Source organism: Lolium perenne, chromosome 7, assembly GCF_019359855.2.
Source record: "Lolium perenne isolate Kyuss_39 chromosome 7, Kyuss_2.0, whole genome shotgun sequence".
Classification (NCBI taxonomy): domain Eukaryota; kingdom Viridiplantae; phylum Streptophyta; class Magnoliopsida; order Poales; family Poaceae; genus Lolium; species Lolium perenne.
Window position 1 is genome coordinate 93,808,920 of NC_067250.2, and position 14,447 is coordinate 93,823,366.

At 48.3% G+C, this 14,447-nt stretch overlaps 2 protein-coding genes across 2 annotated transcripts; one reads left to right on the forward strand and one right to left on the reverse strand.

The window, feature by feature from the left end:
- Positions 1-3,637: 3,637 nt before the first annotated feature.
- LOC127316623 (uncharacterized) lies at positions 3,638-5,944 on the reverse strand. The gene is made up of 2 exons (XM_051347065.1): positions 5,790-5,944; positions 3,638-5,076 (listed from the first exon to the last, which is right to left on the reverse strand). Exons 1-2 carry the CDS (start codon positions 5,891-5,893, stop codon positions 3,873-3,875), a joined length of 1,308 nt encoding a protein of 435 aa, XP_051203025.1. The 5' UTR covers positions 5,894-5,944; the 3' UTR covers positions 3,638-3,872.
- Positions 5,945-8,293: 2,349 nt separating this feature from the next.
- On the forward strand, positions 8,294-10,746 carry LOC127312802 (uncharacterized). The gene is made up of 4 exons (XM_051343356.2): positions 8,294-8,968; positions 9,073-9,228; positions 9,325-9,522; positions 10,717-10,746. The coding sequence occupies exons 1-4, from the start codon at positions 8,294-8,296 to the stop codon at positions 10,744-10,746; spliced, it is 1,059 nt and encodes a 352-aa protein (XP_051199316.2).
- Positions 10,747-14,447: the final 3,701 nt, after the last annotated feature.

The following is a 14,447-nucleotide window of genomic DNA, read 5'->3' on the forward strand; positions in this document are numbered from 1 at the left end:
ATAGCCGATTGCCCTCCTTTTCGGCATAATGCCGAACTGGTCTCTCAGTATGGTGCGATCTGATCCGCCGTCTTTGGCTGCGGGAGATGCACTCGAAGATTCGCCGGGGTGGCGTACTTAGCCAGCCATGTTTGCTTTTCCAGCTACGAGCCAAGCTGCAGGAGCTGGGCTCTGAGTTTCGTCGGGGTGGCGTACTTAGTTAGCCACGTCTGCTTCTCAAGCTCGTCGCCGACGTCCCTCTGTCTGCGCCGGAGTCCCTGACGTTGTGGCCTGGTTTGAGAGTGTCCAGTTGCCACAATCTGGCACATACGTGCACGCGTATCCTTGAGGGATCTCCTTAGGCGCCTCAGCCAAGAACTGGTAGTCACTAGGGTCACCACCGATCTTGTAGACGACGAATGCCGGTGTAGCCGGCACCAGTGGTGCTGCCAACGCATATGGCAGCGGTGGACGGACCGGAGTGGCAACTCTCCTTGGTGCGTCCCGAGAGCTGGTCTGACGGCGAGTACCGGTGGCTCATGATCTCCTGGATCACGCGCAGCGAGACGCTCCAACACGTTGACCAAGTTTTCGAGTGGCGGTGTAGCGAGTGAGCCACCAAGTAGTTGATCTCTGCCGCAGGGCCCTGGTGCGTTCCTCCGACGGGGCAGAGAGATCTATCCCATCGAGTGCACCTTGTGGTGAGAACCCCTTCCATCGATGCCATGGGTACGGGTTCTACGAAAAGAGCCGATGAGGTCGGCTTCGAGGGTGGCCTTGATCTCGTCATGTTTCTTCTTGAGCTCAGCAGGCAGCTCCTCGTAGGTGACTGGCGTGCCGTCCGTCGCCATCTCAGATGTAGATGGCGATGTGGTTGATGTAGACGATTGTCCCACCGGGCGTGCCAGAATGTGTTGATCGCCAAAACCCACCGGCGGGCAGCGACGAGTCAACACGGTAGAGCCGGGAAGAGCCTAGAGCTGCGGCTGGCTGAGACCCCTCCGAGCGACGGCCCGCAATGCTCTTCTGGTCACACGCGGCGATGCGAAGTGCAAGGGCGTGCCACCTGACCTATACCTGGTCAGGAAGGTGATGGGGATGCCTCGCTTAGTTCCTGCATGGCATACACGTAAACATTAAATACGAGCCTCGATCGGCTCTCAGGTTATCCTGTGAATCGGCTCAAAGAGCCGATCCACCCATGATTCGTACGGGGTGCACGAATACTTCGTGATCCTGCTTGATCAAGATAAAGCTAATGAGATCTACGACGATTTAGGGTTTTCACCGCATAATCGGATCATCCTACTCCAGGTTGGGCCTCGCGGCCACGCACGGTGCTCATAAGCCGATCCTAAACAAGGCCAAAGAACCAACAATGATGTTGATCCGCGGAACATCCTGTTTAGGACTTGCGAACGCCACCCTACGTGCCGCTGGATCCTCCCCCCCTTTGTAAGGCCTAACTATTGCAGATATTAAACTAATCCTTGCATAACAAGGAGCAATCGTAACGGATCAGATCTACTAGATGATGAACAAGCAGGGTGCCGCCCCCACGCCTGAGATAGGCGTGAGGGCGGCTAGACATGCAAGGGTTGCACTACGTAGGCATGTTATACGAAGAGCTATGCTAACCCTAACACATCTATGATAACTACGTTGCCCGCCATCAAAGACGCTTCAGTACGGGCAACGCATGAACAACGTGGAGCTTGTGCTGCCTAGATCGCAAGATGCGATCTAGGCAGCATGTCGCTTACCTGATTGAAACCCTCGAGACGAAGGAGTTGGCGATGCGCCGAGATTGGTTTGTTTTTGGGGTGAACGTTGTGTTGTTGTTTATTTCATAAACCCTAGATACATATTTATAGTCCAGCGGACTTTCTAACGTGGGAATATCCCACCGTGCACGATACAAACTCTAACTTTTGATCTAAGATATAACCTACTATAATTAAAGATACACGGGCAAACTAGCCCAAATTCTCCGTGCAAGGCCGCTTCAAAGATCTTCCACGTGTCATTTTCCAAGCCCATCTCTCTTACGGCCCACCTCTGGATTCGACCAAAATCTGGTGATAACAGGAGCGAGGACAGCGATGCATCATCGCTAGGTGTTGTAATGATCAATTGTAATTTTTACTTTGGCTTTATAGCATCTTTGTAACGATGTTGATGATTATTAGTAGACGGTGGATTTTTTTGCAAAAAAATGCTGCCACAAAGAAAAATGGTCAAACGGCTAGAGATTGGTCGTGACTAAAACTAACTTTATATCTTCAAACATGATCCAACAAACTCCTATCTGCGAGAACCAACATGTGGTGGGATGTTTAGGAGGACGGTGGCACCCCTCCCCACCAAAGATCATACCCTTTGATGTCTTATAAAAGGCCCACCAAGGATCAAACCCTTTGATGCCTCGTAAAGGGCTGAACTTTTTTCACTAAGAGGCAACATATATACCGATGGATAGAAAGGCTTATGTGGCGACTTCATCAATCTCAAGATCCATCCTATCAGTTTCTTGAACCCAGTATCTCGGATATGCTTATGTGGATAGGTTTGTGTCCGTGTTTCGAAAAAAAACTCACTTCCGCCTTGATATAGCCAGTGGAGATTCGTGCCTTATTAATTTGGTCTAATGGAGAAGTGTACACATTGGCATATTGATCATCACTATAGCTAGTGCTCTGGTCACTGAAAAAATGGTTTGTTTTAGTGGCCTGGCAACTGCTATAGTTGTGCATGACACTTCTATATCAGTGTTCGTTGCCGAACTGCACTGAACTACTAATTGGGTGCATCACATAATAAGCATCTCAGCGTGAAACTTGCATTTACGTAAGGTATTGGTTAGCTAGTGCACTAGCTGGTTTGTGGCCGTTAACGTGTCCTCGACCACAGCGGGTTCGTGGAAACAAATCATGCGATTGCTACATATGATTAGCAATTTAGCATTCCACTGAAGTTAAGAGGCTTTATCGGTCGCCAGATTTTCCACTCGTGGTTTGTTTTGTTGAAGCAAAACTGCATTGAGCTCCCACAGCAAAGGCCGAACCTGTAGCCGTCGTAGGCAGTTGGCACGTATGGAACCACGTGGCTGCAGATCAGGACGATGATGCCAGCCACATCATCGGCGGCGAGGGAGACAAGCGCAGGCAGCAGCAGTATTATCCTATGAAGATGTCATCGATTCTTCTTCTCCAGTTCCCTCGACTGCATAACTGCATTCCGGATAGAATTCACAATTCTGTTGGAAGAAACTAGCTAGTTCATCATCTGGGACCTTGCATGTGGTCATGCGTGGACGCGCCCCGGTTTTAGGGTCAAGATGGAGCATTTCCATATACATGGGACTCATTCATCGTTTTGCTCTATCATTATGTAGAACAGCCAAGCAGTTGGCCAGTGCACCTAACACGTCCGGTTCTGTTGCATCTGGAACGGCGGAATTCAGCAGGAACTTTGACAAGACATGCACCGCCACAAATTGCATGCGTGTTGTTACACTCACCAGACAATCAGGACGAAACACCATCCAGTTATGATGGAGCAGAAAAGCAATATACGCAGTCATCAGTTCGTGATCTCCATCTTTAGGGGACTACGAAACAGATACTAAAGCGAAACACACATCATAAAGCACTATTAGGGAGCACAAAAGCAACGGTTTGGTTAATTACTTCATGGTTAGGGATGAAGCATCATTCACTCAGGATGGATCAAAGAAGCAACAGTTTCGATTTGGAAAAATTACTTCAATCTTTTCATCTTTCTATTGCAACTAAACTGACTCACAAAGTCACAAGCAATAGATTAGCACCATCAGGGAGCTGAGTTCAGCAACTTGGGTGCAGACTCTGGCTGAAAGCAAGGAATTCTTCCATCTAAGTTTGCTGCCTCGGGATCACCCAGAGGGGCTGCATGCTGTTCCTGAATATACCCGTCCACATTCCGTTTCCGCTGCAACGACAATATAACTCTTCTTCCATGTGTCGAGATGCCTCACCCAACTGGATCGCGAACCAAGGCTCTGTGGAGTCTTTGAATGAGCCTGCAACATATAAGTAGTTGCTCTTTCCACCCCACCTTTCAGGGTTCATGCCAGCAAAGGTAGGGCTCCTCATATCAGTGCCAACAAAGAGAGCCCAATTTTCCAACTTGTCCACTTTCACCAACATGGCAGGCTTAACTGATAAGTCGAGACAAAAGACCTCAAATCTGGCACGCGTGTGACCATAGTCTAGTATGAGCGTAACCACGAGGAGCATGTCACCACACACAACTAGCCATGGCCGATAATGGACACCCATAACTTTGATGGATTCCCATTGAGATGCTACTGCTACGTCCTCGACACAGGGCTGCTGCCCCAAGTGCACACTACAGATCCTACTTAGAGAGTTCATGGCGAAGATCTGACCTTGGAAGACCACAATCTGACGGATATTTTCATTACAAAGACAATGCTCCGACCAAGCATGGCTTCCAACTCGCCACTGGAACAGGGAGAACTCGGTGCAAACTAGCAGATGTGTGTTGGGCAATGAGAGAGGTGCGGTGAGGATGGCACAGTCAATGACACTCTTGTAAGGGTATGGCAATTGGGGTGGTCTAATTTTAGCACCGGTGATCACATCGACAAGGAGGCATTGTTCCCTGCTGGAAAAGATGAGATAACCCTGTGAGCATCCTACAAAGTCCATGTTATCCAGGAATGTATGATACATGCGTGCTGCACAGCGAACAGAGGATGATGGATTGGTAGGATCAATGAGCTGCCATTTGGTTTTGGAGAAATTATCATCATAAGGGTTATAGGGAGAGGGCAACCTATCAGGTTGGAGGACAAGAAAGGGGAAGGCAACCTTAAATTTTGATGGGTAGGAGGAGAAGGCTGCACGCCAAGAACGACAAGTACTGGCAAATCTGAGAAGGTCATGGTAGGAGGTGAATAGACCAATGATCTCATGGAGAAGGCTGTCTAGTAGTTCTGCCCAATCTACGGGTGCAGACATAGCGGAGATGGAGACTGGGGCATTGCAAGCCTTCTCAGTGGATCTTTTACTGCCTTTCACAACACCAACTTCCCTGTCAACACACAATAAATTGAGATCAACAAACTAGAAGCATCAAGCAAGAGCATACAAAAAATGGAAATTGCAACTAGTCAAATGCTAGAAATATGGCAAGATGCGTTATCCTTAGGGTGTTAATTAGAAAAACAAATGCACTGATTACGGAAAGACATGGTTAGTCATCTCTATTTCATTATGGTCTCAGATCAGCGCCAGTTAAAAGGATCACAAGTACTAACATTGAATTTTTATGACACACCCGCATCATTGTATCAAAAAAATTATGCGACATAAAACTGATACGGAGTATTTATTTCGAAAATTCCCCCATTGTCGTCTGAACATTTTATAAAGACTATAGCATGTGAACCGATTCGTCAGTTGCTATGACGACATTCATCTCGCGTTTTCGACAAGGCAAACTGATGACGGAAAATAAAGGATTCCGGAACCACATTCACAAGCTATATGATGAGTTGCAGAAAAAGAAGAACACACTACTTGATGCAATCAGCAAGGTATCGCCCGGAGCCCCCGAAGAAAATCAAACCATGCGACCATTAGATCATCTACTTCTTGATGCAATTGCGTTGCGAAATCGAGCAAGCGTGCGAACACATTAGAGATTACGGGAGCGTACGGCTAGGTTTTTTTTTTTTGAAACGGATACGGCTAGGGTTTGAACCAGACGAGCGGCCGGCGTGCAGTGCAGGCTGCCTTGCTTACCTTTGAACGGAGAACCACGATGGTGGTGGAGGATTCTGAGCAGGGGGCGGCGGCGAGGAAGCCTCCGCCGCCGCCGGTGACCGCCTCGCGCTGCTGCTGGCCATTGCTGCTCCCGAGTCCCGACCTCCCCTGACTGCAAATCTACCAGATGCTTCAGCTCGCATTTTCTAGAGGCTTCCTCACGCAGCCCGCTATCTCTACTAAATCATGGGCCTATTTTGCATTTCGACTGAACCGTAGGAATTTTGTGGATCTGGGCTAGCCCAGTTAGAAACACAAGTCTGTGCATTAGGACGGCCTCGGCTTCGTACGTAAATATGAATCCCAATCCGTATGCTAAGGAAAGAAAAACAATCCAATCACCTCCGTCAAGAAACTTCTGGTGTTTTTTTTCGAAAAAGGGGAAAAATCACCCCAGCTTCTGCATCCAAAGGATGCACACAGCTTTTTATTAGATTATTCATGAAGCCTTACAAGAAACAATACAAAAGATCACTCTCGAAACAATCTAACTATACCTACAGTGGGATGTGTAGGGTGACAATACACCAACTCATATCATCCAAACTAAATGCCTTCCCAAACCGCCCAATAGCAGGTGAGAAGCACATCCAGTCAAGCAGACTCTCAGCGCACGCCAACGCCCATGCCACAGGAGTTGCTTCCGCCGTCTTCCTCGACTCCATCTTCAAGAGAGATAATCGCATTAACCTTGCAAGACCTGCCGTCGATGCCACCATGACGCCAGACGGCTCCACCATCCACTCCACCAACATCCGCCAACATCCAGCAGCTGCTCCAAAAACGATGCCCCAAAAGGTAGAACGACGCAGAGCGCGCCGCCATCGTCCGATCCGGGAGACCCGGACCTAGGGTTTCCCCCGGAGCAGCACGAGTGAGAGACCGCAGACTGCGACGACGATGCCTTCAAGAAGGTAGCGGCGTGACACGTCGCCATCGTCCGCCAACCGAGGTCGGAGCACGGTTTTCACCTTCAGCCGCGCATCCCGAACCCGCCGAGTGTAGTGCCAAGACGTGCAAAGATGACGCCTTCGACAAGGTAACGACGTCGCCCGACGCCGCCATCATCCGCCAAGACCAAGGTCGAGGCTTGGTTTTCACCGGCCGCCATGACACCCCGGACTAGATCTCACCGCCACCCTGCCGCCCACACGGCCAGGGCCACGGGCCACCGCTCGCCGCGAAGAAGACGGCACCGCTGCCACCATCCGGAGCCGCCGCTCCGGCGTCCAGGGCCCCCGCCGAGACCACCACCAGTAGCCCCTCCAGCACCGAAGCCCGCCGCCACCGAGCCGCCAGATCCCGAGAGCCACCCGCCGCCACGGACGGAGGAGCGGCTGCCGGAGTCGTCGACCAAGGGGGAGACGCGTCGGGGGTGGAGAGCGTCGCCGGGCAGCGGCCTCAGCCTCGGCAAGCCCAGCCTGGCCACCTTCCTCCATGCGGCTGTGCTTGGCGCCGGGGACCGCAGCCGAGGGCCAAATCCCCGCCGCCCCCTTCACCGGCGCCGCGGCCTTTGGCCGGCAGCACCTCGAGGGGCGACGAGGAGGGAGAGAGGGGGGAGGGCGGACGGGGCGGCGGCGGCTAGGGTTTGCCCCTCCCGGTCGCCAGGAGGAGCGACGCGAGAGGGTATCACGAATGGTTTCCTGATCTATACAAAAGCGAATGGTCGCCAGGAGGAGAAACTTCTGGTGTTGCCCGACGGAGAGGAGCCGCGCCGCCACTTGCGCCCATCTGGAAGGTACACTCTCTTCCTCTCATCATTTTCTTCCAGAATCATTGGGAGCGTCGTTAATCTTTTCAATCGCCGTTCCCTGGATATCTGTACTAACATCTCTCTTCAGTCCGTAATGTTTTATCATTGCTCCACAAAAGAACCAAACGAGTTTTTTTTTCTAATACCGCTCGCTTGATCTCTTTTTGAGGCTAAATCTCTGATTACGGTTGCATGCTGTGCAGGCATCTGAAATAGCCGAGAGCCATTGCATTGCGTCCATATATTAATTTATCTCTTGCGTAGTGCTTAGCAGACAGGTACTAGTTTACAGCCGAAAGACCAACATGAAGAGAGAATCAATACAAGTATTGTATGGAGCAACTCCTAATAAGAGAAGGAAAAGGTCGCAGCTGCACCTTTGCAATCTTCCCACGGTATGCGACATGAAGAGAGAATCAAAACAAGTCTGTTAGTCTGTTGAGTGATATTAGGTTTTATGTACTTACATTTGTCTCTTGTGCAACAGAATATTTTGTGCAGTGTCATATCAAAATTACCCACAAGAGATGCTATAAGAACAAGCATATTATCAAGCCAGTGGAGATATGTTTGGTGCGATCACACCGATCAGCTTACTTTCGATGGCCTCACATTTATACGCCGTTCCGTCAAATTCTCTCATTCTTACTACGCAACTGCCAAAAGAGAGGAATTCAACGCCAGAGTAGATACAATCTTGCGGCAACACAGTGGTGAAGGGGTCCAGCGCATGCAGGTCAAGTATGCATTAGACAACAACTCTGCTTGTCACCTAGATAGATGGGTGAGCTTTGCTATAGCATCCAAGACAAAAGAGCTCACTCTCTTCCTATCAGATCACAGGATTAAGTCCTTCATAATGTACAATGAGGGGTCCTATCTTTTCACAAGGCCAAAGGATTTATACAAATTTCCCTGCCACCTCTTTGATGCCAGCAACAGCTCGTACTTGCGCGGGCTGCAACTTGCTTCTGTCTACCTGAAGCTGCCTGCTGATTTCAGCGGTATTCGGAACCTCAGAAGGCTTAGCTTGGTAGATGTCGATGTAGCAGATGAAGATCTCGAGAGTTTTCTGTCCCACTGCAGCAAACTCCTGGAGTTTCTTGAGATTGCCTACTGTGGAACGCTCACGGCAATACGTGCAACTCGTCTACTGAACAAGCTGAAGCATCTACGAGTGGGAGTCTGCGACTTACTTGAGAAGGTGGAGATGAACTGCTGCTGCTTAGAAACACTTGAGTACATTGGCCCGATGGTATCTCTAGCATTTACAGAAACGTCTAGCCTGAAAGATGTGTGTATCAAGTTCATGGATATTGATGCTGGTCTTGACTACATCAACAAGGGGTTCCCTAGCACTTTGACAAATGTTGAGATTCTCTACCTGCACTGCATAGACCGTGAGGTATGAGTATGACCAATCTCTTATCTTCTTCTTTTTTCCTTTTTGAAGTAGTTAATCAAATTCATCACCGATACTTTCGTTGTCGGTCTGTTTGTGTGCGCCAGAGGGTAACTTTGCCTCTAAGGCCTCTCAAGTTCGTTCATCTTCGGCATTTGAGATTGGAGTTAGTTATTTCTGAACGCAAAGACAGGAAGACGGATGTCCTTGGTTATGCCCGTCTCTTGGAGGTTGCTCCGTTCATGGAAAGATTGGACCTGCATGTAAGCATACGCATCAAGTTTTTCTCTTTTTTTCTATCTTGGATCTGAAAAAGGCCAAATTGTACCTGGTATGTAATGTCCTAGAATAATTTGCAGATGTGGATGGACTGTCCTCACCAACCATATGATCGCAGGACAGATGGTGAACTAAGGAGCAAACTTCCCCCGCATCAGCATGGCCATCTCAAATGGGTTGACATCACTGGTTTTTTTGGCTATAAAGATCAGGTGTTGCTCGTGCTCCAAATTCTTTGCAGTTCAGCTGTGCTCAAGAGGATGAGAATAAGTTCACGGGTGATAATATTACATGAACGTGCTGGCGAGATGATAGAGTATTATAGGACGCGTCATGTTGTGGATGGCCGCCTGATCGCAATGGATTTATTCAGTGGCGTAGAGCATGCCGATATTGTAGAAGTTGTGGGATCATCTGAGGTGTCTCCCAAGCTAGGTATTGCCCATTAGGAGAACATTAAAAAGTCGGGTGAAATTCAAGGCAAGACATGCCTTATATTTTTCTTACATTATAGTTATAGTTTTAACACTAACATGCGTTTCATGCGGAGGATACAAGAGCTTGAGGTTAAAGAAGCCCTCAAAAGAATGCAAGGAGGAAAGGCTCTTGGCCCCAATGATGTTCCAATTTAGGTGTTGAGAAGTCTTGGAGATGTGGTAATAGTATGGCTAACTAAGCTATTCAAGCATATTTTTTGGTCAAACAAGATGCCCGATGAGTAGAAAAAAAAACATATTAATACATATCTTCAAGAATAGAGGAGATATTCAAAGTTGTACTAACTATGGAGGATTGAGCCTATAAGTCATACTATGAAACTTTGGGAGAGAGTTACATATTGGCTATTGCTATTAAGGGTTTTACCCCATGATTATCAATATGAGCTTGGTGAGTCCCTCTTTATCCCCCTCATCTATGTATTAAAGTGCCAATATGGTAATGTCACTTCTCGTCGTTCACTTTACCACACTTCAAAGGGTAGTTTCCTCTCGAGATCATCAGGCAAATATTACATGGTGCACAACATTTTTCGATAAAGGTGCACAACATATAATATCAAGAGAGAGAACTAGCCCACCTTAATACTTAAAACCATAGATCAGCAAGATATCCTGCAGACTTTAGACCTATTTCACTACAAAACTGCCCTATAAAAGCAATAGCCAAAGTACTAGCCAATAGGTTGCAAAGCCACATCCCAAACCTAATCCATGGAGACCAAACTGGCTTTGTCAGAGGCAGATCCATCTCTGAAAATTTCTCTTATGCAACTGACTTGCTAAATTGCTGCCACAAAAGAAAAGCCCCCACTATGGTCATCAAGCTAGACATTAGGAAAGCTTTTGACTATGTTTCATGGGAGGCCCTGCATCATCTTCTTATAACTAGAGGCTTCCCCACTGCATTTTGTCAGTGGATTCAGAATATCCTTCATACTGGAAAAACTGCTATTCTCCTTAATGGAATTCCAGGTCCTTGGATTCAGTGCAAAAATGGACTAAGGCAAGGAGACCCCATTTCACCTTACCTTTATATTATTTTCTCTGATATCCTACAACAACTAATTCTTTTAGCTTTCAATAATGGAGAGCTGCATCATCCAATTAGGCAAGATTTGCCACCAGCAACTCTACAATATGCAGATGACACAATGGCCAAAGCCTCAGTCCAATCAGCAAGAACATTAAAAGCTTTGCTAAACGATTTTGCACTGGCCACTGGTCTACAGATCAATTTCCAAAAACAGCACTCATCCCCATGAATGTAGATCAAGACACCTCCATCTTAATTGCAGCTGAACTAGGAACTCAGATCCACTCCTTCCCACAAACATACCTAGGCCTACCTCTCCCCCCCTACAAATTACCCCATTTCACCTTATTGACAGAATAGACAAGAGGTTGGCTGGATGGTGTGCTGCCCTCCTTTCTAAAGGAGGCAGATTGGTGTTCCTTGCTTCTTTTCTAGATAGCTTGCCTACACACTTCATGTCCTCCCTACTAATTCCAATCCTTGTTCTAGAAAAAATTGACAAAAGAAGAAGGGCTTTCTTCTGGGCTGGACACGAAATCTGCTCTGGGGCACAATGTCTAGTGGCATGGGAAAAAACCTGCACGCCCAAGAACAATGCTGGTCTAGGTGTCAAAAACTTGAAACTGCAAAATGTTTGCCTGCTTCTGAAATTTAGTTACATAACTCTGCAAAATGTTGACACTCCATGGGGACATTGGATCACACAACAATCTCCAATGGCTCTTCACCAGGGAAAAAAAAGCTCATCCTTAGCTAAGCTAGTATTCAAAAACCTACCTACTCTAAGAGCCATCACTCAATGTACTGTCAGGGGCCTCTGCCCATTTTCTCGTGCCCCGTGACACTCCTCCGCCAGATCTGTCGATTCCGGTAGCGGGGGTGGCTGCTGGCCATCGATCTTGCTGCGGGAGTTTCCCTTTGCCTGACATGAAAAAACTGGTGGCGGCACCAACCGTGGTGGTTGTGGGTTGCCCTTCGATGGTGGAGGAGCTTCCTCCCTAGGATCTGTGCGGGGTAGATGCCAGTGAGGCCGGTGGTTGTCTGGTGGTGTGCGGGAGCCCGGTGTCAGCGAAGTCCTCGGTGCTCTGCTGCGGTCCGGCGGCGCGAGGAGATCGGATTTTGAGGTGGCGACCTCGGTTGGTGGGAACCTTATTGGCTGACGGGCGAGCCAGAGGTTCAGGTATTGGTCGGTGGCCATGGTCGTGTGGGCGACGTGGCACCGGCGAGCGGCGCTCCGTGGCAGCGGTGTAATCGCCGTTTTGGCGGTGCGCCTACCCTGTGCGGGAGGCGGAGAAGTATTGCTGAGGGGAAACCCTTGCTCGGGTCTTCCCGAGACGCGACGACGACGTCTACGTACGCCGTCCCCTTCTTTAAGGCGTCGATGCGGCTCTTCTCGGCTCTCCTAGGTGCTCCGGGCGAAAGCCCAAGATTTTCGGATCGGGGGGTGGCGGTGCTCTTGCGTCGTTCTCTTCTTGAAGACACCACCTTGGAGCTCACGGTGTGTGGCTCCCCGTCGGTTGGTCAGCGGAGGTGCGATACTTCTTCATTGCGCCGGCTCTTCGTTTGGCAACCTTCGGCAAGGCTTGCTTCGTGCCCTCTCCGTGTTGAGCTTCTTTGGTGCTACTCTTCGGTCTGTGAGCAACGTGAGTTGGCCCCCGGTAGTGGTCGACCACCGGTGACGTTTCTGCGACGGAGGGGTTCTGTCGACGGCACGCGTGAAAAATGGCTCGCTCTCGAGTGAGCTCCTACCTGACATTGTAGCTTCCAGCTCTGCTCCGAGTCCTCGTAGGCGTTTTTGGTGAGCCTGTTGGTCGCTTCCGGCTGTATAGCTTCTTTGTTAGTTCGTGTGGGTGTGTGGTTTCGATATGTAAGCTGGGTTCAGCACTTTGTATCGTTTTCGCCATTGGTGGCTTTGTTAATTTAAAGTTGGGCACTTGCATGCCTTTTATCTAAAAAGAAATGTATATTTCTTATTTTGTATTGAGTTAGTTATGGATTTTCAAAGTCTGATTCTTCAACTTATCATGGGATTTTGATTTTAATAATGGTTTAAACTTTTCGTACCGCGGCTCTAGTCAATGAAAGTTGAGCAGTTTTTTTTTAAATCGAAGGGAGTATATTTATTTCCCAAAAGAAAGGTTGGCCAGATTTGCGCACAACTGGACGATTCCCCAGGGGCACCTGCCGCACCTCCACATCACCATCGATTATCTTTTGCGGAAGGACCTATCCACGGCGCCAGCAAGTCCCCCAGGTCCCAAGGGCGAAGTCGTTGTTTACTGGCCGCGCCGCGCAACGCAGCAATGGCAAACGACAACCGCATCGAAACGATGGCAGAAGCGTACAGCTCTGGTCAAACATACATGGCCCTCTGCAATCTGCATCGTGCGAGTAGCAGACTAGTCGTAATGAGAAGTATCATATATTAGTATCATGCACATGATACTAGTTTATGATACTAATCCCACAATGCATAGTATCATAAGATAGTATCATAGTATCACCATATTTAATGTTTTGTAGAATCTTAATGCAAATGTGTGTATATGATGTGTTTGCCATTAATTTTTCTAGTTTTACGTGATATGATACGGTATCATATTATGATACCACTCTCATCTCTCACCTCATTAATTGGTGTGCCACATCAGATTTTTGCCAACATGGCATGCATGATACTACTTAGACTGCTCATAGTGGGAGTAACTTAGATAGTAACATCACACATTTCAAGGTATTTTGGTGACATGGCATAGCAATAAATGAAAAAAAAAAGTGAGGTGGTAACTTGCTATGTTACCATAACATCACACATCCCAAGATAAAATGAGTCTACAAACTAATAAATGAGATTTTGCATGATTCATTTTCTAAGTTACTTTCCACTATGAAGGTAGTAACATGGACTAGTAACATATGCATGACACTACCTTATGTTACTCCCCACTATGAGCAGCCTTATGATACTCCCATTGTGGCTAGTCGTAGAAACGAGAAAAAAAGAGAGGAGTAAAACGAAGCAGGACCAGCAGCATCTAATGCGAGGCGCAGAAAAGAAGAGAATCTACCCCCACATATTCCCCGGTGCACCCAGAGAAGACACAAAAAAAGAGGCCAAAGCCTCCCTGCACCGGTTCTTGCTGCGCCACAAGGCCCAAACCTGGCCGCCTTCCTTCGTGTGCATCACCACCACTGTTTCCTCCCCCACCCAAAGGCCAAAACCCACCCCCACCCGCGTGTCAAAACCTCCGACCTCCGCTTGCCAAACTCCAGTAGGACGTAGTAACCGGGAATATTGCAAGGACGAACCTCCTCGTGGCAACCTTCAGAAAAAGTAAGAAATTGATCCGATGAAGTAAGATCTGAAGTACCATACCTAGAGATATTTAACCATCCAACATCACCATTGATGTCGGGAATAAGATCTCGCCATTGAACGCTTGATCCAAGGTTAATTATTGTAGACGATGCCATCTCCATTAACGTGAAGGCCAAAAAAAAAAATGGTTACCAAATCCTAAACTAATCTATGGCAAAGTCTATTTTTATTGACAACTCATCGTTCGGATTTCCCACACCTCTTACAAGAGTGAGGTCGGCTGGAGGAGGGGGCGATCTATGGTGGAGGCGGAGGTGGAGGTGTGGCATTTTTTTCCGAGGTGGCGGCTGT